This window comes from Dermacentor andersoni, chromosome 3, assembly GCF_023375885.2.
Source record: "Dermacentor andersoni chromosome 3, qqDerAnde1_hic_scaffold, whole genome shotgun sequence".
Lineage (NCBI taxonomy): Eukaryota > Metazoa > Arthropoda > Arachnida > Ixodida > Ixodidae > Dermacentor > Dermacentor andersoni.
Window position 1 is genome coordinate 30,856,556 of NC_092816.1, and position 24,266 is coordinate 30,880,821.

General features: G+C 48.3%; 2 protein-coding genes across 7 annotated transcripts in view; one reads left to right on the forward strand and one right to left on the reverse strand.

Annotated features, from left to right (window-relative positions):
• LOC126520842 (uncharacterized) overlaps nt 1–24,266 on the forward strand; it is a 383,777-nt gene that overhangs the window by 76,398 nt on the left and 283,113 nt on the right. The window lies entirely within an intron of this gene.
• On the reverse strand, nt 19,513–22,369 carry LOC126520862 (uncharacterized). Its single transcript, XM_050169663.3, has one exon. The coding sequence runs from the start codon at nt 21,135–21,137 to the stop codon at nt 19,917–19,919; it is 1,221 nt and encodes a 406-aa protein (XP_050025620.2). The 5' UTR covers nt 21,138–22,369; the 3' UTR covers nt 19,513–19,916.

Consider the following 24,266-nt stretch of genomic DNA (forward strand, 5'->3'; position numbering starts at 1 on the left):
TCTCAGCTAGGCGTCGAATGTCCGCAATGAAGTCCTGAGCAGCTTCCCCGTCTTGTTGCGAACGCATGAAGAAAGCATAACTTGCAGCGATCTCGTTGACCTCCGGAGCATAGTGATCTTCCAGATACCCGACGACTTCCTCATAGCTCAGTTCATTCACCTTTTTTGGTTGACACCGGCCCTGCACCACACGCACAGCACTGTCCGTGAGCGAAGCGATGAGCAGCGCTCGCTTCTTCGTTGGGTCCACGTTGGTATGAGCCTCAAAGTACGCCTCCAGGCGAACGCGATACGTAGGCCACGTACCTTCTGCATCGGCAAATTCCGGTGGCCGTCCAGCACTCATGCTGACGCGGGTCTTCTCACCTAGCGACGCTAGGCCTCGTCGCCACTGATATGTCGCACTAGGCTTAAAAACACGGACATCAGTCAGACATAACGCCGCAAGCACCACAGCTTTATTGCAGCCTGCGTCCGTGTGTTCCGCTGCTCACGTGTCCTGATGACCATGGCAGTGCCGATGAAGGCACGATGAAGATGACGATGAAGTTGGCGATACATCAGTGACGAGGAAAGAGACTGGCGTCGACGAATCCTTCATAGTCGACTTCTTTTAGATCAAGCACAGGCCGTCCATAAGGCCCACGATACGGCGGTAAGGTTAAGCCTTACTGTCCCGACGTGGGAGCCGCCTGCATCAACCTAAGGGATGATCTTCAGGACTTGAATAAAGTTCATCATAAAGCACTACAGCAACTGCAGAACACAAATGAAATGCGCTTCTCCGGGGTATCCATTGCTTACGGGGGTAGGAGCCATTGATGATGAGTTTTCGACATACTGTTCACAGAATGTGAGCACTGTTTGACAGAACACCCGAAGAATGCAAGTACTGTTCACTTTGCTCTGTGCTTGTAGCCTCTGCCATACGGGGCTATGAGCCATTGCATTTTATTATTGCTGACGGAGATATGAGCCATTCATGATGATAGCTGATGATAGTTTTTTGTTAACGCAACCGAAAAATAACGGAGCCCCAGCCATATTCAGCTTCGCTATGAAATAATACAACCATTGAAACGCGATAAGCAAGTATGATCTCTAAAATGTGCTATAGGAAACTATTGAGCAAGTTATTTGCCCTTGTCCTTACTGCAGCGCACACAGGCGGTTGCTCGCAACCCCGTTGGCCGTTCTCGACGACCGGCCACATTTGGCGCGCACAATCATGTGGTAGTCACATCCGAGGTCGGTCAAGATGCTAGTGAAGTTTCTATACATAGTTACACCGGAAGCATAGCGCGGGAAAGACGACCGACGAAGACTAGACAGGACAACCGCTTGTCCTGCCTAGTCTTTGTCGATCGTCTTTCCCGCGCTATGCTTCCAGTGTAGCTATGTATTACCAACCAGCCCAAGCCTATACTCTTCTGAAGAAGTTTCTATGTTCGAGTACCGTATTATAGGTACTTTAGCCTTCCCGGGCATTCCGCAACTTGTCTGCTTTCTCGCGCGCTTCCTTCTTTTTTTCTCCAATATTTTTCTCTCGCTTTCTTTGCCCCCTCACCATTTTCCCTGTGCAAGGTAGCAAAATAGAAGATTCTCAATTAAATATCAATCTTGCGACTGAAGGTGTGGTGTTACGGTCGTCAAAAATATTTATTTATTACTTGTGATTATTTAGTAGTGTGCAGAATATTTTTATCAACGGAATTGGCGTTCCTTGAAGTATCGAGAACGTGCGCGGATTGAATTTTCCGCAAAAGTGCTGCGTACGGAAGGTCCTCTTTGTCATGCACGAATGAAATTCTCAAACATTTAATAAAAGGCTTGTTTCCGCAAATTGATCCTTTGCAGGGTTGATTAATTACGGAAGAGGAATTTGCTAAAGCCGATTTTCCATGTCGGTTGCAATAATCCGGATGAACCGTTCCCTGGTGGTTTAACCAGGTATCTCGTTCGTTGAACGTCTGGCGTTCGTTACAAAAGTTTTCCGGATAGAGGTTAAAGTGAGTCCGCGCCGTAAGAACTGGCGAGCAGGCAACGATTTCCTTTCTTTTATTTATCGTCACGAAAAGCCGCAATTCTGGCTTCGCAGGCTCGGAGCGCCAAGGACAGCAGCGAATATGTTGTTATTCGAAACGCGCTTATTCGCAGCAAATGAATCGGTCGCCTTGAAGCGCACGGGGTATGTCTTCGAAAGCGTGTACGTACGTTGAATGCTCTCAGTCGAAGACAATGCGTTGTAACCATTAATTGTATTGAAATCAGCCCATGATAATGCAACATCTGAAATTGGGAATGCGAAAAAATTTGGAGGACGCTTAAGCTTCGCTTTTAAGAGTGGAAAGCTTCTTTGCGTCAAACGGATGGCCTAGGTATTGGTGCTTCGAAAATCTTTTTGCCGAAACGACATCCGATTATCCACGTCACGAGCTCCTTAACGCTGTTGCGTAAATACTGAAAGTAGGTTTCTCCGCATGATTAGCTTACGCTACATAAGATGGCTTATTGAGTCGAGGGTAGGCTTGCAAAGAAAAGGCACAGCGGCAGCAGATCCTGTGCTCGTGATTTATTTACACATTTAGGGCAGCTTCCGCCATCTTATGTTCGTCAACATAGATGGGCCGGTAAGCGCACCTGAAGAATAGCGAATATACTCTAAGGCTTTTCGTCTGGAAATAATCCCAGAGAAGACCAACAAGAAATATTCCTGAATGCCGCGAAGGTCAGCTATCACGCGCCGCAAAGAACATGCCAAAGTGGGCATGGAATTCTCTCGATTTCTACTGACTTTTGGACAGCGCAGGTGGACGGAGCAGGTAGAATAACACAGCAAGAGTTAAGCCAGGGGTATAGAAAGAGCACTGAACACTGCAGTGAGGACTTGTTCCTTATCTCCTGCCATTGCTTTTCGAGCTTGTGTCTAGGATAATGCGTATGCCCTTCGAAATTGATGTCAGACCAGGTTATGAAAAGGTTGAAAAGGAAGAACCTCGCACAAAGTAAAACTGACTCTGTATGAGCCTTTGCTTTTTTTTACCCGTCACATCCCATTGCTGCGGAAGAAGACCAAGCAGAGCGCGTAGCTAGGCTGCACTTGAATTAAGAAGCACGCGGCTCGCTTCCCTTGCACTCAGGGGTGAGTTATGCTTAGTAGCGTGCTTTTTCTCCACTGTGCCTCAAGCACCGAATCTCAGCTAGAGATAGAACACGACAAACCTTTTGTTTTCGCTAGAAGAAAGGAATTTCGATTCTCCCGGAAAATCGTTTGGGCATTCGGTGCAGTTATTTCTTCGAGGTTGCAGTTCTTGGTGATGGCGATTCTCTAAGTTCATGTTTCGCAGGTCACTGCCGTATTTATTCGAATCTAGGCAGATGGTTTGCAAAACCAAAAACGCAAGTCACAAAACTCGTAGGTCGACTTAAATTCCAGGATTTGGTTAGGAGCCGTCGGGATTGGAAATACGACACCGCCGATGACGTCAGCGCCGAAAGACAACACCGTAGCCATTATTATCCGCAGCTGCAGCCGCCCAATACTGAAGCTTGCTGTAACGGTACGCCATTCTGACCTCATGGAACGCGTGTAGTGGGAGCGCGGTATTTGTTTCTTCAAAGTTCGCGTTAGCCGAGGCACCGGCACAGTGGCAGCGAGCACGCGGTGTCATTGCATGGCCGACGCTCAACATTGGTAATAATTGTCATTTGCTTTTTGTGGCTGTTTTCAGATACTGTTATCACAATCGGCTTGCATTTGTGTAAATATTTCTTTTTTTCCTGACCGTCGGAATTTAAGGCGTTGGCTTAAAATCCCGGTCGGCGTAGATTCGAGTAAATACGGTACATCACTCTAGTCGGATTAGGGGGCAAGGGCGGGGGTGTCCCCGTGAAGGCGGCAATCAGCCATTACTACTTAATTACAGAGGTGTTTGCGTGCGTCCGTGTGCAGCACACATCCCTTGCACATCTGCCCCAGGTTTAGTTAGCCAACAGTGACAGCGGACTTTGGGAAGAACAATCGTACAGTGAAAATCTGGTGGCAGTTAGCATAGCGTCGTTTTGTTGTTTATTTTTATTGTTGTTCGACATTTAAAACTTTCGTTTCACTTTCCTTGTGTTCCTTTGACCTGTTCTGAATCCTTTCCTTGTGAAATACTAGGACTTTCAAGCAGCCATGGTGAGGTGGTCACCTTTCTCCCTTTCTCTCTCTGGTTCGAGAGCAAAACTGCAGCTACCCGCCGTGGCGGCGTTGTGGCTATGGCGTTCGCTGCTTAGCACAATGGCGTGGGATAAAACCCCAGCCGCGCTGCCGCATTTTGATGGGGGCGAAATGAAATTTGGCCCGTGTACCGTGCATTGGGGGTCCAATAAAGGACCTCTGGTGGTCAAAATAATACGGAGCCCCCCACTACTGTGTGCCTCATCGTCAAATTGTGGTTATGGCACGTAAAACCCTAGCATTTTTTAAATACTGGAACCGTCGCTGTTGATCGCAGTTCGCATATTTAGACACACACTTGCGAGATATGCAAACAAGAAACACGCTGGTTTCTCGGCACAATAACAGAAGCTGTTACAGTCATATTTGTGTGCAATTCTGTGTTCTTCCCCCTGCTGACAGTTCTCAATTTGGTGTGCTTATTTCACTGAAATAACGTGCGATTCTGCTCTTTCTTACTTATGTTATTATTATTTCGGTCTTACTTGCTTTAATTGAGAGAAAGACTATTTCTCACCAAGCGACGATCCACACAGCTGCGGCGCATGTATATAAATTACGTTTCTTGAGTTCAGGAGTTTATTCGTCTTCCTGGACTAGAGTGTACTAAATCCAAACGCTTCTGGAAGTTGTACGTTGTGTACTGGTCTCACTGGGTGAATACCTTCGCATTTCATTATGATGTGCCGAGTGTCCTCCAGATTTTTGTTGCGGCGTGCACTTGCCTCATCTAATTGCGAATACTTGCTCCGGTATGTTTTTGTCCATAGGCAACCAGCTCGAGCCTCAAATAGCAAGGCAGTTCCCTTCTAGTTTCTTTTCTCTCATTGTTGTAAACCTCCGTGGTCTTTTTAGTTTCCATTCTTTGCATCCAATTCGCTCTTTGTGTTTCTCTCAGTTTTTTTTTCTGATTACTCCTTGTTGTTCACATTCAAATATCTTGTACTGATAATTTATGTAGTTGCCAAATTTCTTGACCTCTTCCTCCATTCTGTGTCCATACTTTTTAGGCACAGATACTTGTGCACTTTAGCCGCCCATCTATCTTGATCCATGTTCTCGAGTCTTTGTTCAAAACTAATTTTGCTCTCCGTGTCTCGTCAAACGAGGCCCAACCCGTGTTCCCTTGCAATGATTCATTTGTGGTTTTGCCGTGCGCCCCCAACGCTAACCGGCCCACCGATCTCTAACCCCGACAATATATCCGATTTCAGGCGCACAACGGCATTTTCGAACGTCAGAGCTGGCACCATGACTCATTTCCAAATTCCACGCACCACCGCATACTTATAGTGGCCCGAGAGTGCCCTATGTTTCATGACTGCTGCATTGCGCTCCCATTTTATTTTCAGATTATCTTGCTGGGCGCTTGAGTAAGTCTTTATTTCGTGTATGTGTACGCCGAGGTGCTTATATTGCTTGACTATGGGTACGACTTCCTGTTGAATGGACACCACGTAGTTACTCATGTATTCATTAAAGATGATAATTCCTTATTTCTCTGTGCTAATCTTAAGGCCTAGATTTGTCGTTGCGTTGGCACACATATTGGCCAGTGTGGCATTGTCCGCTAGCACTATGCTGTCCGCATACACCAGTGCGGGGGCCTTCTGCTGTACCATTTTCCCATTACGTGGGTATCATAAATCAAATCTTAATTGGCTGTGTTCAATTTGTCTTTCTATGCCCTTAACGTAAAGCCTGAAAAACAATGGAGACAGAGGTCATCCTTGCTTCAGTCCTTGGAGAATCGCAGGGGATCGCGTGCAAAAACGTGTGTGCGGAAGGATTCGTCCGCTGCGTAGCACAGCGTTGAAGCGTCAAGCGGCAATTAATCGGACACAGCTTGATACAAATATTGGTCTTGATGCTTTGATGTGAAATCAATACCTTGGCGGGAAATCGTGCTTAGATTTTTAATCCGGAAGCTCTGCTGGGACATATTTAATGCAATATAATGTAACAGTTACATTCTGTTCAGTGTTAGAGAAATAGATGTGTCGGGTTTTTCATAATTTTGTGCGCGATCATGTCTTATTCCAATTTTTCGTATTTTTCTAAAAAAAGTGAAAGAAACTAGTTTTTTTTTTCACGCCCCTCAAAATTTCATGAAAATACACATCTCTAGTCAGAGCACGTCTCTACGGCCCCTCTCGATGCGTGGCGTCGCCCCGCCTCGATATTCGAAACCCAACGTTCGGCATGGTGTCAGGACTCGGAAGTCGAATGTTGGTAGTCATGACGTTTACCGAACGCGAAGCAAGATGGCCAACGAGCAACATGCGTCCGATTTGAAGTGGCTCGAAATCTCCCAACGCGTTCTACTGCAACAACGTTGCGCCCTTGCTAACGTGGAAAACCTGTTACGAAGATTATGCAGCCGTCTATGGAGTTTGCCACACTTCTGCAGAAGTGTAAGTACGCTCACTTCTATGTTGTATGAGCCCTGAAAGTCGTCCCCTTTTTGAAACCCTTTCACTTTTCGTAGACAACCTGCGGTGTTCCGATAGTGTCGTAAAGCGTTTCACCAAACACTTTGTACATAAAAAAAAAACGAAGTTTAAGAACACTCAGGAACCGGGCGAAGGCGTCGATGTTTATTACACCGAATTATGCAGGCTTTGCGAGCGTTGCACCTACCAGGCTGCTCAAGTCGAAGAGCGTCTAGTACGTGACAGACTCGTGGATGGCCAAGAGATGCATGCCTGTATGTCCCTAACATAAAGCGTGGACAGCAATGGAGACAGAACATACCGTTGCTTCACTCCTTAGGAAACGTCCGCAACTTCATTGAATTTGCGGCCTCCCCATGCAATGTGTACTCGGTCTTCCCTATCAGCCCTACGAAATCGTCATCTATGCCTTCGGGCTTGAGAATATCCCATAACAGCTCCCTGTCTGCATTATCGTAGGCTCCCTTAATATTTAGATATGCCATCCGTAAAGGTCTGTTCTGAGCTACTGAAATCTCTATGCACAGAGTTAGAACAAAAATATTATATTTTAAGCGTCTGTCTCGTCTGAACCCATGCTGTAGTTCTCCCAGTACATCATCTGCTTGCGCCTATTTCGACAGTTCTAATTTTTTGTTTGCATTGCTGTTCTATATAGCACCGACTGTAACTCTAACTGACCTGTGTGAAATCGTCCTATCCTTATCACCTTTGCCTTTGTAGATGAGGTTCATCTTGCGTTCACGTCATCGAACTTGAATTTTCTGCGCTTTTATCGCTTGTTCAATGGAATTAGTCAGCAGTGCCTCGCTCTTTGGACCGAGCATGAATTGAAGTCATAGCGCTGGATTGACCCGGACAAGAAAAACCAAATTGTCCCCGTCAGTCCAGCGCTAAAGGTTCAGTTGATGCAACGAACCAACTAGCCCAAAAATCTGCACTTCGGACCGAGGTTTTTGATTAGTTGTTCTGCGATTCAATCCGGTCCTGCGGCGGTATTATCGGGGACATTATATTCTGCTTTTTTCCAGTAAAATGTTTCTACGGTAAATTTTGATCTCTCAGGCTTCTCTCTTAATGTTAAATCTGTTTGAGTCTGAACCATGCTTTCTTTTGTGCCGAAGTTAGCCCTAACGTTTTCTCTGATATACGGCAGTGCATCGTCTCCTTCGCAGGTGTTTCTGTCTTCATCCCTTATAGACATCTGCAAATATTTAGTTGGAGCTCAGAGTGTTGTTACATGGTTCCAGAATATTTTTGGTGTGCCTTTGTCTCTTTTGCAAATGTTATGCACCCAACGTTCACTTGTGTATTTAATTTTTTTCTTGCACAAGCTCACTCGCCACCCTTTTATTTTCTCGGTATTCGTCCCTTATAAGGAGCACCTCTTCTTCCTGTAATCCTAACCTTTTGGTTTCTCGATGATTTCTAGACTCCTGCTTACGCTCTTCTATAGCTTGCTTTGTTTCCTTGCTTCACCAGTTACGTGGTTTCCTCCTTCCAATCCAACAGTCCTTTTTTTGCTTGTCTGTCGTGTCTCCTTCTGCATAACCTCTACCAGTTCCTTGTATTGCCACATTGTTGTAGGAAACGCCTCCGTTTTCTTATGCATCTTTCTTTTTTTTGCAATTTCTTTATTTGCTTGCCATTCACATTTAGAAATTCCGATGCTATTCGCTCGTGTTTTGCTTTAGTATCCCTCCAAAATTTTAAGGTTAAATATTTATGATCCCTACTCAGGCTATCTCTTTCATGCTCATCTGGGATTACTTTGGTCTAGTGGTTCGTAGACCGTTTCCGCGGCTAAGGCGTAATCGATACATGACTGCCTATATCCGCACTGCCACGTTACCAATCCATGACACTTATTCTCCGTGTTGACTACTATAAGGTCATATTCTTCGCACATATACAGCACTAGAGAACCGTTGTATTGAGTATATACGTCTAAATCATTCATGTGCGCGTTCTTATCTCACACTAATATCACCTGCCCCTATTTCTCGAGCTCATTGATATCGCTTCTTGTGCAGTCAACCAATTCCTTATTTTTATCTCTGCTAGCAGTACCTGTCCAACGTTACTCCCAGCCACGTCATCTAAACGCGAGAACGTTAAGGGCCCCTTGTCGCAGAAAATCCGGCATTGCTGTCGACGTCGGCAACGTGCTCCGGATGAGAAAAGTCAACGTGAACCACGCATCCCGATCCATGCAGGCCCTCCGCTTAGCGCATAGGCGTTACTGAGCTAATTGGATATCTCAGTCAAATGCGTCATAAAATTGTAAAGTACGACTTAGACACAACCTTCAGACGTGATGGAGTCGTATTGTAATCTGAACAATCGAGAACACGTAATTCTGTTAGCCGGAAACTCAAACCTCTTTTCCACCTTCTGTTTTAGGTCTGTCTTAGTAGGAACGGCGCGCCTCAGAAAGCTAGTCTTCATGCATAGCGTTCGCCGTCAGCCTTTCCGGGAAAGCATAACGGTTACATAAGCTGCAGTTGCCGGGAAGCGTGAGTAGCAGTCAGGTATCTTTGAATGCTTTTGCGTTCCACTGCTAAAGGAGAAGCTTAGGCGTCCTTCATAGTTTTGCCTTACCTTGTGCCGATAATCCATAAACGCTTTTTGCATGTCTTTTTTACCCTTTGCCACTTCAGACCTCGCCTAATTAGCACGCCTACACCTCCACCTTTCAGTGACCCAGTCATTAAGTTGCACCCTTCCCATACAAAATTGTCAATAACAGGTGGCTGCTCCAAATCTCGTAGATTTGTTTCGGTCAAGGCGTGCACACTAATTGCTTCGTCATTAAGCTGCGTTTGAATTTCCAGCCATTTTTCTGCCTGCGAGCACCTTGCGTGTTTATGTAACTAATTTTACCTTCTCTATTGTTACCCTTTGTGCGTCTTTCCCTAACTTCTTATGGTCTAATTCTGCCTCCACGACTGTGTTGCTACATTCGATACTTCGTATTCTTTCCTGGTTGCTTGGGGCCCGCCTATAAAACCTATAGTCCGCGCCGCGAATCGACGTCCAACAGGTGTTGCTTCACTTTCGTTAATATGTATCCGTCACGCACAAAAGTTCCTTCGCGGCCTGCTCGGTGCAGTTCTCGATTGATGTCAATGACCATAAAATTCATTGCCTTTGCGAGCGTTCAAACTTCCCTGTTTACTGCAAGTGCTGCCCTTTCATGCGTACCCATGCTTTTCAACCTCTTGCACCGTGCACACTGCAATTTGTGCTTCTTTTGAAACATTCCGCACGTCGGTAACCTCTCTGGCTAATTGCTTCGCAGTCGTTGCCCCACGTCATTTCAGTACGTGTGTAACTCCGCTCATTATGACCGCTAAGTTCTTCTCCTCCATTGTTTTCCACACGCACTCCTTGGCTTTCGCTATCGCCTCCCTAATCGGTTTTCCCGGAAGCGCGCTAATCTGCACTCATTCGCCTGCTCGTACCCTCTCTATTGTCACCGCTTCTACTTTTTGCATGCTTAATCGCCAACAAAAACAAGTCGACGCTTTTCCTCCTCCTCGTCGCCGACAGTTGCACCTGGGGCCGCGATGCCCTCCCCCTTGCCTCATCCTCACCCTTCACTTTGTTGCCTTCCACGGCCGGCACGTCAGTGGTAGCCCTTCGTGACCATCACTGACGTTTCCGCCACTGCTTTCCGGCGTGGTGGTTTCAGCTGCCTTACCTGTTCTCGCTTCGTTGCCAGCCCCGTTCGCCGTGCTCGCATCGAAGCGTTTACCATTGTTTTGAGAAATGGCGCCCCTCAGCTTAATTTCTACGTTGGCTAGATTTTATTTTACCTCCTTCTTCTGCTTCTGTTCGCTCTTGAGTTCCTGTTCTAGCTTTCCGACCCGCTTAGCTAGCTTATCCTTCTCCTGTTCTCGACGATCTAGCCGTGACCCTAGCATACACATCCTACATACAAAACCCGTGTACTTCGTGTACTGACTCAAACCGCATTTCTTCCAACGCGTAAGAGCGCTCGCACTCAGAAAAACGCACGCGTGGGTTCCTCCTATAGTAGGGATCATCATATCTTACCAACAAGGCGCAGTACAAGCTAACCCTACTTGTGGAAGAAAATAAACTTATTCGGTACCTAGCTACATCTAAGCAAAAAGCCTTAGAAACTGAAATGCATGAAAATAACTTATAAACGTTGCTCGGCTAACCTAACACTCCTAAAAAAAAAATTCATGCAAAAACTCTACTGAGAGTTAAGTACGCATAAGCATTGTGCCACTTGCTTATCTCCACGCAGCCCGGTGCCATTGTCAATGTTATGAAACTTGATCCGACCAGTACAAACGACAGCGCTGTGGCGACACGAGCAGGTGCGGACGACGGCGTCAGGTGCGCTGGTGTCGTTCCGATCATTATAAGCCGTTATCGCTCTTCAGCGCCTTGTCCACCCGCGTATTGTCCGCCCGAGTACGACCAAACGTATTCGGGCGGCGGCTTCGTGGGGCACCATCAGGCTGGCCGCACCCTGAAAGTAATCTGCGATGCTGACAAAGTGGTGCCAACTGCTGATAGCGTCACGCGCTGTGTTCTCGCCGCTTACTTAGCGTTGAAGAGAGACGCGCGGGCCCGTATCTAGAAAGCGATCTGCGAAAGCGCCAGAGTGAGGCACGTGCTGAGAACTATGTGAGCGCTGTGTTCTCGCCGCTTCGTTGGCGTTTAAGCGAGAGGCAGCACGAAGGTGAATCTGCTCGCTGCTGCGGGCGCTATCTCGAAAGCGCTGTTTTTACGGTACGGGCGGAGGGGCGCTTTCCTCGCTGCGTAAGCCTAGAAATGCTTACACGTGTCGCTTTGACACGCTGCTCCTGCTGCGCTGAGAAGGCTCCGTCGCTCCGCACGCCTGTGCCGAGGATAAGGCGACGGCTGCGCCGCCGTAATTTCAGTGGCTTTTGCATCACTCTCGGCGCTTGCCGCGGCGTCCGCTGGACCTGTTTCCCCATTCTAGTGCACTCTACCTGGGCGATCAGTGCGGTTGTAGTATTTATTTCCATATCATACAATGAGATGAGAGCATCTGTAAAAGGGAAACTAACGAAGAATAGCAAGCTAAGCTATATGGTTGAATTATACTTCCAGAAATGGCAAAAATGATTTTTTTTTTGTACTCAGGCGTACTGGCGCTGCTTCTTGCGCGCGAATGATTCTACGAGTAGGAGCTATAATTTTGTTTTTATTTTCTTGGCCAGTAACCTATAGCTCGGTAACCTAGTTAGATTTTCTTTTCCAAATAAATGTATAGAGTCTTGAATAAATACTTTCCCGGTCAAAATTGATTCAACCTTTTCTTCTTTACTTTCCCATGAAGGATCGCTACTGTGCCCTGTCTGTCGGTCTGAACTGGCCTCACGTTAATTAGACCAGTGGCGCAACTACACCCGGCGACACTACAACGCCATAGCGTCATCATATATCAGTAAGGCCGCGATGGGAGTTTTACAGAACCAACTCGGGTCCCACGCATCTGGAGTGCGGAGTGTGTGAAGCGGATGTAAGTCCGCGAATACGCAGGAAACACACTCACTCACTCACTCACTCACTCACTCACTCACTCACTCACTCACTCACTCACTCACTCACTCACTCACTCACTCACTCACTCACTCACTCACTCACTCACTCACTCACTCACTCACTCACTCATCAAGCTCATTGTACAGTTGTCGACGCTTTCCACTGCGACGATTAGTGAGACGCTCGCCCTCGAGTCGCCTGCTCTGATAGGTTCCGGTCTTCAAGCCGAGCTGGCAGTTTCGCGAGCGACGGTCACTGTGCTTGGTATTCAGTGAAGGCAGTGAAAGGTAGCCCCGGGTTATGCTCTTCTCGCAACAGCAATTTTGACAACCAGATATTTTTTTTTTACAATCGAATACACACACACCAGCATAACAGTGAAGCTTGTTTCCACCGCTATACAGCTGCCGACGTAGCAGATAATAAAGAGTTTCTTAGTTTGCTGAAGGAGCAGGAAAAGTAAAAGGCAGGGTTGTTAACCAGTAAGCATTGGCTTGGCTACCCTACAATGGGGGAAGAGAAATGTGGAATGGAAGGATGCGAGAGAGAAAGAAAGACGTGCTTCCTCTTCACAATCTGAGTCGTGCTCCCGCAAGGGTTGCAGAAAATAGCGTCAACCTTTCCTTTTCCCCTCATATACCATTTCTCTCTCTCTTCACAATCGCTGTAGTAAGTGCGGGTGCGCGGATGGCGCAACGCAGCCAAAAGCATTCATACAGGCCAGTCGCCCTGAAGAGGCTTAAAAGTGTCTACACTGCATTGTGCGTCGGCGGGCGATGGGAAGAGTGTTCGAGCAGCGCCTGCACGGATAGCGGCCGATCGTCCAGTTGCCTTAACGCATTGGAAACTGATTGTCCTTGTAATTCTAATCGAGCAGAGTGTCACAGTAAATGTTCGATGCTTCGCAGCCGCTGACATCGCGCGCAGCTCTGTTGGTCATTCCAATTAGTATAGTGTAAGGTCCCAACCACAATTGACTAGTTTTTGACGCCGAAGTCTGCCCATGACAGCGCACATAACCGATTCCCGAAATGGCTTGCAAAGCATCCTTCCAGCAGACGCCAGCAGAAGCCAGCAGACGCCTGGCGACGCCGCAAATCTATGAGAATATTTATCCTTGTAGTTGGGCCTTGAGTCTTCGTAAAGGCAACTCGTAACCACGACCAACACAGAAGCGATGCCTTACGTAAGTGAAGTCCGGACTGAGGTAGCAGTTAAAGCGAAATGTCTAGTTCGTATAGTCTGCGGTGTGCCTTATACTTGGGTTGTTGCACTCTGCTAACGAGATGTTTGCGTGTCAGGTGGAGAAGCTGGTTCGTAGTGTCGGGTTTCGGAGAGCGAAAATGGGAACACAATGATGTGATGTCACGTGATGTGACGATCGTGCAGCCTTGTCTGCGTAGTCATTTCCAGTGATACCGCAATGGCCGGGTAACCACTGGAAATCAGTATCCTTACCTTTTTCTTTCACGTAATCTTGAAGTTTTACTGTGTCGCTCGTCAGCTAATCGTGGAGCTCCGTGTCGGAGAACCGACTGCATTACACCATAAAGCAGGCTTTGAGTCGGAAGACATGACCCATTTGCCAGGACTCTCGGTACAAAAGAAGCGAAGTGCATCGCGCAGAGCCTCTAGTTTTGCCCCCGCCTCCCTTGACCCCAGCATATACATTTAATGAAGTTTTCTCTCTCTCTCTTTAGTTCTGCCGCCGTAGGCTTCGTGACATGCGATTTTGGATGGGTCCGAGCCAAACCCGTAGCTCGAGTGGTGCAAATAGGTGCTAGAGTGGTGCAATTTTGGGGGGAAAAAAAGAAAAGCAAGAAGTGGCGAACAAGAACAGACAAGGCGGGGGCCCTAGATTTGGTGCACTGCGCAGATAATCGCACGTGCCGCCGGCTTCAAAGCCAGGAGGTGTTTCGACGACCTCTTCTAAATGTGTCCGGGCGTGTCGAGTGATATTCCCCTGATTCTCTCGCCGCGGCGTATTTTTAAAGAGCTCAACACCACGTTCGGTGGTGAGGAGGAAAAGAAAGTGAAGGAAAAGGTGTCGGAGACCTCTGCAGAGCTTGAAAGACGGATTCTAGAACGCGAGAGAAACGGCAAGAGAATGGTGTCTCCACGAGAGTGAAAGGAAATACTCTGCTGAGAGAAGGCGCAGCCAAGAGAGATAGAAGGAGAGAGAAGTGCTCTCGTTAAGAGCAGCTGCGGGCCGTCTCCTGCGGTTCTCACACTTGTCAAGCTTCTCGCTCCGCCCCTTACCCTCTCGCTTTCTGCCGCTGCTCTTTCCCCCCGTCCTTCCCCGCTCATCCTCGAAACCTTCTTACGGCGCCTCAAGTGCAGGCGAGAGTCGCGAGACCAAGGCAAACCACGGCTCTTCTTTCGTGCTTGGAATGGTCGGTGGTTCACTTAAGTTTTGTTTCGTGCTCGTGTGCCGTCGGACTCTTGGTTGCATAACGGATTTCTGAGCGCGTAATGTAGCACTCTTGCTGGCGAGGAGTTTGGGCTTATACATATTTGGATAGAAGAGAAGGAGAAGAAGCGCCGCCGTGGTGGGTGTACAAGAGCCATCGACGGCTTCTGTTTTATTGGCGCTTCTCTCGCAGCCAAACAAAGAATCTGCCTCGGAGCGCCTTGCGTGAATTCGTGTGAATAGATTCTCGTCGTTGTTCACCGCCTCGAAACGTGCTTCGTTATTCACTTTAATGTGTACGCATCTGACGGATGGCCGTTCCTCGCATCAGCGAGAGTGCTGCAGCAAAAGATGTGCACGTATGTCTTCGAGAACCATCAGATAGAAATAAATTGATCAATCGCAACCTCCATGTTATGTTTTAACGGGACTTTCTTCGTTTCAGTTATCTCCGCGCTACCACTGTACCACTAAACATTCTGTACAAAACAAATCGGACGTTGTCCTGTGGACAAAAATTGCGAAAGCGTGTGCGATCGTGTCACAAGGTGCGTGCTGATTGAATAGTTCCTAGCCCGACCTACTGATCGATTGATGAATTGATTGATGAATCAATTGCTTGGTCGAACGACTGACTGGACTGACTGATTGATGTATTCATCGATATGGTTCGCGCGCTCACGTAGCTTTCTTCTTATTATTATTGTCATTCTTTTTCAGGGCTCAGCATTTAATACATATTTTATTTTATTTACAAATACTGATATCTCATTTTAAAGACATAGCAGAGGTGGGTTATGATATGTGACGCTAGTAGGGAGCAATCACTTGCATTATTTGCATGGCTAGCTCTTTCTGCAGCGAATAATCAACACACTTTCTCCTCATTTTACTGTGAAAGGGCTTGATTGGTCGATGTATTGATCCACAGACGTCCACCTGGCAGTGGAGGCGGCCGCAGTGCATGGTTTTGTATTCCTTTTCATCAGGCACCCTAATGTACATCCGGCGCCAAAAGTTTGCGGACCACGGGATCTCCGAAAACGTTCAATTCCCGAGCAGCCTATAGCAGTAGCCAGTAAAACTGTATACGACAATATTGTTAGCATATCTAGTCGAGGCCCGAAATGCTTTGTGCGGTTCCAGATATATTCATCTGTTTCTGAGCTCTCTTTTCTCGCAATACTTTATCGCCAGGTGTACCTTTACGTTCACCTAGGAATCCAAGAAGATGGACTTCACTGCAGTCCGCATTTGTATATAACTAGTTACAGTGACCATTTGCTGACTATCGAAAGTGATTGAAAAATTACTAAAAACGCTGTCGATCTTCTAGCGTTACTTCTCGCACGCCTTCTATCGACGTTACACAAGTACAGCAAATGTTGCAACGTTTCGCGGTTGGAGGAAGTTTGTCTTCGGGGTATTCGGGCTGTTGGCCCTGACACCTGCTGTCACTTGGGCCTGGGTAAATGCAAAAGACCATCATAGAACGTGTCCCGCATCACCGGCTCCTGCATCCACGGCGGTCAACCATCAGCTTCTGTGACAGTGTCTTGGTACTCTGGATATTATATGGGCACAATATACTCAGTAATGTCATATTCACAGTCTAATGTTCCAGAGGACTATACCCACTGCCTAAAGTCAGGAGGGGCCCGGGGGTGGGGCCGGATTCCTCCCCATCATTTGAGGAGGGTCCCGCCTCCTCTCTCCCCCTCGGCAACGGAATTACAGCACTGTGGCACCCATTTGACAAGCGCTGGAGGTGATTTTATTACCAGTAGTGCCTTGTGCGGGGCATTTTTATCTCTCCATTTTTCCACCCTCCAATATCCACCCTGTGCGCCCAGATGGCCGCACAGGGTGTCGGTAAGCCGAGTGACGCCTCTGACGCCTTACCCAGTGGTACATAGTCAGTGACCCAAGCTCGCATCAGAAGTAAGCTTTAGATTACGGGACGCAACAGGCATGCCTACTCAAGAAATATGTGCTGCGGCACGTCTTGGTTCCTCGAAGCGGCCTGCGCAGAACAATAACATCGCCGCCCCAAAGAGGTTTCGTTATTCCTGTCTTGAAAGAGAATTTCCGGGAAGTAAACTGAAACGTGGGCAGACGAGGGGCAGCCAAAACATGGCTTTCAGAAAACGACGGTAGGTGTCGAACACGCCAGCGCCTTCCATGCTTCAACCTCCCGCCAGCTTTTCTCTTACGGGAAGCGAAGAACCGTCGATTGCGACGGTCAAAAATACACTTCCGCTGCAAGCTTGCCGTACCAGTCGCCAGAATTTCTAGCTTTGTGGACTCTTTCGGCTCGTCTTTAATCACACCTATAAAAATAAACATTGTTTGCTTCGTGTCAACAGAGACATTTGGCGTATAACTTAACTATCTTTCGTGAAAAAGTATTTATTTTATTTGTCGTTTGACGGCTAGCTTTGCATTTTAAGCATTGAAAACGCCACATGAACAGCTTTACAACCTGTTGAGAGCACGTGTGCCTTGCGTTTAAGGAGTGAGTGAGTGAGTGAGTGAGTGAGTGAGTGAGTGAGTGAGTGAGTGAGTGAGTGAGTGAGTGAGTGAGTGAGTGAGTGAGTGAGTGAGTGAGTGAGTGAGTGAGTGAGTGAGTGAGTGAGTGAGTGAGTGAGTGAGTGAGTGAGTGAGTGAGTGAGTGAGTGAGTGAGTGAGTGAGTGAGTGAGTGAGTGAGTGAGTGAGTGAGTAAAAACTTTATTGAGCTCTAGTAATTGCGTTCTGCGGCTGGGGTGGATTCTTCGGGGGAGTCTTCCTGCTTGTGTCTTCCCCGGAGGTTTTCACCCGCTGCTTCGTCCGTCCTCTATCACAATAGTCGGTTGCCCTCTCTAGGGCTCCGCTGGCCTCTGCTGTCCGTCGTGCACGCCGGACTAGACCTAGCTGGACTTCGCAGTGGTCGCTAGACAGCAGTTCCTCCTATTGCTCCGCACTTGGGTGTGATATGATTGGGACTACGTCAGATTGTTGACATGCCCATGGTATGTGGTATAATGCGGGTTTCTCATTGCACCCTGGGCATTTGTCCTTATATAGTGTGGATTGCATTTTGCTTAGCACGTTACGGTTAGGGTACGACCCTGTTTGTAGTTGTCTCCACGCGACAGCGTCTTCCCTGCTAAGGGACTTGTGCGGCGGGTTTTCTGCTTGGGCACGCAGCCCCAGACGTAACCAAGCGCTAGGGGTCCCCAATGTTTGGGTACCCTATAATCTACATCTCTCTGAAGAGGTTCATTGAAGAGCGGCACACGCCTAGTGGCACTTTCCCAATGACCCAACTTGGCGTGGAGAAGGTTTATTGAAGAGCGGAACGTACCCATTCTCACATACTCAGTGACCCAAATCGGGCCAATGGTTGGCTTCGATGTGGGTTCCCTCAGCACAGCAGCCCGATGCTCTACTCATTAGACCACGGACTACCCAGCGACTCATGTTAGTGGGAAAACGGTTAGAGACGTAGATAAAAACATTCCGGAAAGGGCGTGAAGCATATTAAGAATGCAAGTCTCGTTAATATCTTCGAGCGCGGACACTGTGACGAACACTAAAGCCCCGCCCAAAGCCAGAATAAAGTGTGTGCCGCGAACGACTTCCAAATTTGGAACAATGCCATGTCGAGAATGAAAGGAAAGGAAAATCGCGTAATGGCATGAAACCACTGGCGTCGCAGCCTGCCGCCGTTTGGGTTAAGAGATTGGAAAGATATGTAAGTAATAAACAAAACATGTAATCAAGCGCTCGGTATCATGCACACCACGCGGGAAGTTTGAGTGCAGCCCCGACTTCATGTGGCATCCAGCGCACCACACGTATATTTGTAGGTTCTGACTATGCGGGTTACTCTACCATTGGGATGCTCTACCATTTAAGCATTACTTTCACTGTATTCTGCTGTGACATTTCGAAAAAGGACGTGCAGACATTATACCTTATGGGAAGCCAGACTGATATACGAGTATTGCACCTGCTTCGTTGAATGCTTCTGCATCATCGCGTTAATAATATTACTCTAACCGATGTACAAATTAACTATAAAATTAACCTCTAATTAGATGAATAAATTGCGTACACGAATTTCAGCGCTCGATAGAGAAAGGTATGATTTTTTTTACGAAGCATTGAAAATATTAAACATTTTCAGGAATCTGTTTGTTTGTACGTGCTATTCGCCATTTACGGCCGCCTTCCCAACATCAGATTTGGCTTACATTTTCTCTTAGGAACAATTCTAGCGTACGAGCTCTTTGTGAAAACGGGCCTATATTTTTGCATGACACTGACCCATGTACTTAACGTACTTACATCTTCGTGTGAGGCCATGGGCTGCTCCGCGTTCGTTTTACATCCGCTGACTCTCACGACAGCGTTACCAGCTGTCCTCCACTTGGCCGGCCTAGACGCCGACGAGAAGCTGCTTGAAGCCTTCCTCGATTTCATCCCGCTTCCCGTGCGTGTTTCATATTACTAATGTCGCCTATTAAGTTTGACCGGTTAGAGAATAAAGAAAAATGTCCGACGATTACGATGCTCCCAATGCGAAATTCGAGCGCAGCTGGGTACCTGCTTTTATTTCGCCGTATATTGAGGCAAAAAGCTTGAGAACGAAATCACCGCACCGACTGACAGTGGGCCAGTGGCGTCAGCGCCTTCGCAACGGGAGGGGCAGTATGGGAACGCTGGCAGGAGGAGCGGCGTCGGAGCCAGGTGTGGAAGACAACTACGAACGCGCGAGCAGTGGCACGAGCGCGTTCGCGCAGTTAAACCGAAGGTCGCTGACGCTCAACGCAGGAACGGGCGCCTTAGTGAACCGTACTTGTAATCTTTATGCAGAAAAATAATTGAACAACAGTAAAGATCCTTGAAAGCAGAATTTATTTGGATGGTTTCCCTGACGGGCAGACCACGATTTCTTCACTGTCGTTTTCTTGGAAGCTTCGAAATTCGAATACAAAATTCAGTCTCTTAAATTCAATCGTCTTGTTTTAATTTCGTCATCAAAATTCTCAATCTTCGAAATTCAATCGTCATCGATTTGACTCGCCTATATATACTGCTCGGCGACGAATGACTTCTACGGGCGTGGCGCCGCCTTTTTTTTTGCGATCCTTGGCGCTCGTGCTTGCTGCAAAGGTGCTGCTCTGGCTTTTGCTTAATCCCCCCTTTCTTCCGTGGCTGCTCTTCGAGTCGGTGGTGGATGTTCCTCGGCGACTGCCTTTGTGCTTGTGGCCACCGCGGCCGCTGCGGGGCGAGTGGCTAGATTCTGCCACGGTTCCTTCCCCTCTTGGCCTGGTGACTGCTGCTGCCATTGGAGTGACCTCGCGAGCGCTGTCCACGCATGGTGGCCTTGGCCGCGGCGGAAATGGCATCGCTCGGGGAGGAGCTCCGTGATTGCGTCTTGCGGCTAACCCCTTCCGGCTTCCTTGAAAGTTCCTCGCTGGTGGACGAAACACTGGCATCGGCGTCTGGTGCCGGTTCATCGGAGGCCTTTCTTGCCTTGGCAGAAGCCGTGGTGGCGATGGATTTCGGCGTTGCTGGCTTCAGAGACCGGCACCTCGCTGTTGGTGGAGATGGGTCCTTATTGGCAGGTCTTGGACGCGGCCGCTTGACTGCGGTGGCCTCTTGAGATGGACTGCAGCCATCGTGGGCAGCAGCCAGCTTAAGCTTCGCCCGGGTCATATTGGGCAGGGCCGCTTCCTTCTTGGCTGGCTCCTCCTCCTGCGTCATTGTGGCATAGGTGGCATCGCTCGGGGAGGAGCTCCGCGATGGCGTCTTACGGGTCACTTTCTGCGCCTTCTGTGAAAGTCCCTTGTTGGTGGACGGAACGTACATGTAGGCGTCTGGTGCCGGTTCATCTGAGGCCTTTCTTGCCTTGGCAGAAGCCGCGGTGGCGATGGCTTTCGGCGTTGCCGGCTCCAGAGACCGGGACCTCGTCGTTGGTGGAGACGGGTCCTTATTGGTAGGCCTTGCACGCGGCCGCTTGACGGTGGTGGCCTCTTGAGATGGACTACCACCATCGTCGGCAGCAGCCAGCTTCCGCTTCCCCCGGGTCATATTGGGCAGGGCCACTTCCTTCTTGGCTGGCTTCTCCTCCTGCGTCATGGTGGCAGAGGTGGCATCGCTCGGGGAGGAGCTCCGCGATGGTGTCTTGTGGGTCACCTTCAGCACCTTCTGTGAAAGTCTCTTGCTGGTGGACGGAACGTACATGTAGGCGTCTGGTGCCGGTTCATCTGAGGCCTTTCTTGCCTTGGCAGAAGCCGTGGTACCGATGGCTTTCGGCGTTGCCGGCTTCAGAGACCGGGACCTCGTCGTTGGTGGAGACGGGTCTTTATTGGTAGGCCTTGCACGCGGCCGCTTGACGGTGGTGGCCTCTTGAGATGGACTACCGCCATCGTCGGCAGCAGCCAGCTTCCGCATCGCCCGGGTAGTCTTGGGCGGGGCTGCTTCCTTCTTGGATGGATCCTCCTCCCGCGTCATGGCGGCAACAGCTCGTCGGCCTACGCCCTAGGCCTCGCTCCTCCGTTGGCACTCGCTCCCACAGTCTCCTCGCAGTCGTCGTCAGCCTTTGGGCTGCCGTGAAATGGGGTCAAAGGTCGGGCTTCAGGAAGAGCGGCTCCTGCAGTTGGAGGACGGCCGCCTGCTGTGGTCTAAGATAAGGTGTTCTGGAGAGTCGAGCAGCTTGCTTGCTTGCTAGTCCTAGCAGGAGTCGAGCAGCGTACGCGAGCCTCGTGAAACGGCGCGTGGAGTGGCGGGCTTCTTCTTCGTCGTGCCAATCTTCTAGCGAGAGTAGTGGTCGCCACCTATGTTTCGCTAGCTGTCTGGTGGCGATACCTGCGTTCCCCCCTTTATTGCGGCACAGGATTAAACGCCCCTTGCTATTGCGACGCCAGAGTGTACAGGCGTTTCTCCGGTCAGAGCGCGTTCTGGGGGGCTCCTCTCGAAACGCGGTGTTGCTACCGCCTCCATGCCGCCTCTATATGCGAAACGCAACATTCGACATGCTGGCAAAGTGGCCATTTGGACGCCTTCGTTTGCTCTCGTCTACCGAACTCAAAGCAAGATGACGAACGACCAATATGCGTCGAATTCATGGTGCATAATATTCTTACAGCGTGGTCAGATTTGAAGTGGCTCGGCATCTCCCTACGGCAACCCGACGGTTCGACTTCAAAATGTATCCTGGCCGACGTGGAAAATCCGTTAAGAAGACTACGCAGCCGTCTTTGGGGTTTTCCACAATTTTGCAGAAGTGCAAGAATGTTCACTTCTATATTGTGTAAGCCCTGAAAGCCGTTCCATTTTGAAATCTTTGCGCATACTGTGGACGACCTGATTCCGCCCACATCTCTGGACGAACTGAATACCGCCCCCATCTGAATGTAGCCGTTGGGGTTGCATTCCGATGGTGGCGGAATGCAAGAAAGAAGAAAAAAGAAAGAAAAAACCCACTCGTGTACCGAACTTCGGGCGCACGTTCCAGAATGCCCAAGTAGTGAAAATTAATCTGGAGTCCTCCACCACGGCCCATCCCTCATTACCTCTTTTACAGCGGAGCTATTAAGGCTGGTTCCCCCAGGGTGGTGTCCATGTGTAGACACAAAACTACCATCATCAGGATTGGGTCCAGCGTCGTCGTCTTCCAACGCTGGCTCGTTGGCGCCCCTCGCCGCTGCCGCGGGAACGTACTCGTGCCACTGCTCCCCCGTTCATCGACGGCGTTAAGCCATTATTGAATTAATGAATATATATATATATATATATATATATATATATATATATATATATATATATATATATATATATATATATATATATATATATATATATATATATATATATATATATCCCAGAAAACTGGAAGAATGCAATCATTATACTAATCCACAAAAAGGGAGACGTTAACGAATTGCAAAATTATAGGCCCATTAGCTCACGCCCAGTATTATATAAACTGTTTACCAAAATAACCTCCAATAGAATAAGGGCAACACTGGGAACCAAGGGAACAGGCTGGCTTCAGGAAGGGATACTCTACAATGGATCACATCCATGTCATTAATCAGGTTATCGAGAAATCCGCAGAGTACAGTAAGCCTCTCTATATGGCTTTAATAGATTACGAAAAGGCATTTGATTCAGTAGAGATACCAGCAGTCATAGAGGCATTACGTAATCAGTGAGTACAGACCGCTTACGTAAATACCTTGAAAAATATCTGCAGAGGTTCCACAATTGCCTTAATCATACACAAGAAAAGCAGGACGATACCTAGAAGAAAGGGGTCAGACAGGGAGACACAATCTCTCCAATGCTATTCACTGCGTGCTTGGAAGAAGTATTCCAGCTATTAAACTGGAAAGGCTTAGGAGTAAGGATCGACGGCGAATATCTCGGCAACCTTCGCTTTGCCGATGACATTGTTCTGTTCAGCAACAATGCAGACGAATTACAACAAATGATTGAGGACTTTAATGCAGAAAGTGTGAGAGTGGGGTTGAAGATTAATGTGCAGAAGACAAAGATAATGATGGAATAGCCGGGTAAAGGAACTAGAGTTCAGGATCATCGGTCAGCCTCTATAGTCTGTGAAGGAGTACGTTTACCTAGGTCAATTATTCACATGAAATCTTGATCATGAGAAGGAAATTCATAGACGAATAAAAATGGGTTGAATCTCATACGGCAGACATTGCCAGCTCGTGACTGGAAGCTTACCATTATCATTGAAAAGGAAAGTATACAGTCAGTGCAACTTACCAGTGCTGACATATGGAGAAGAGATTTGGAAACTGACAAAGAAGCTTGAGAACAAGTTAAGGACCGCGCAAAGAGCGATGGAACGAAGATTGCTAGGCATAACGCTGATACAGAAAGAGAGCGGTTTCGATCAGAGAGCAAACGGCTATAGCCGATATTGTAATTGACATTAAGAGAATAAAATGGAGCTTGGCAGGTCATGTAATACGCCGGTTAGACGACGGTTGGACCATTTGGGTTACAATATGGGTACCAAGAGAAGGAAAACGCACTCGGAAGACGGCAGATGAAAAGGTGGAGCGATCGTCTTGCAAAGTACATAAAACAGGCTGATGATTATATATTGTTGGATCTGGAGGACAATCCCAATTGCTGTCCCCCAGATTTTGGACCTTGCCGTTGGGTACGGGAGTTGGCCGAGGTAGAGGAGGACTTTGAGATGAAAACTGGAGGTTTATTTACATTATTTACAGTGAGAGTACAAAGAAATTAACAGTCACAAAGTCATTACGGGCCGGCAGCAACTCGGACGCTGCGGCCCGTGGAAAGAAGGAAAGAGATGAATGAAGGAATGCTCTCTTGCTGCTCCCGGTCTCTGGCTTTTTAACCCCTTCGGTGTGTCGAAGTCACGTCACGTTCGTCCAATCGGCGAGCCCGCTCATTTTCGGCCAATGGTAGGCGCCCGTGCGAATGTAAGTCACACCCGGCGCAGAGGGTCGCTCCTTGGGCTCCAATTGTCCGAGGGATTACTTGTCTGCGGTATTGCCTTCCTGGTCTTCAACTGCGGTCACAAAGGCGGATGGGGGGGTTGCTGCCAGGACTTCTAGGTGCATTACAGCCGTCTTGCCT

What these genes read in the sequence shown, in the direction of transcription:
- LOC126520862 (XM_050169663.3), bottom strand. Translation starts at nt 21,137, where the DNA reads ATGACGCGGGAGGAGGATCCATCCAAGAAGGAAGCAGCCCCGCCCAAG.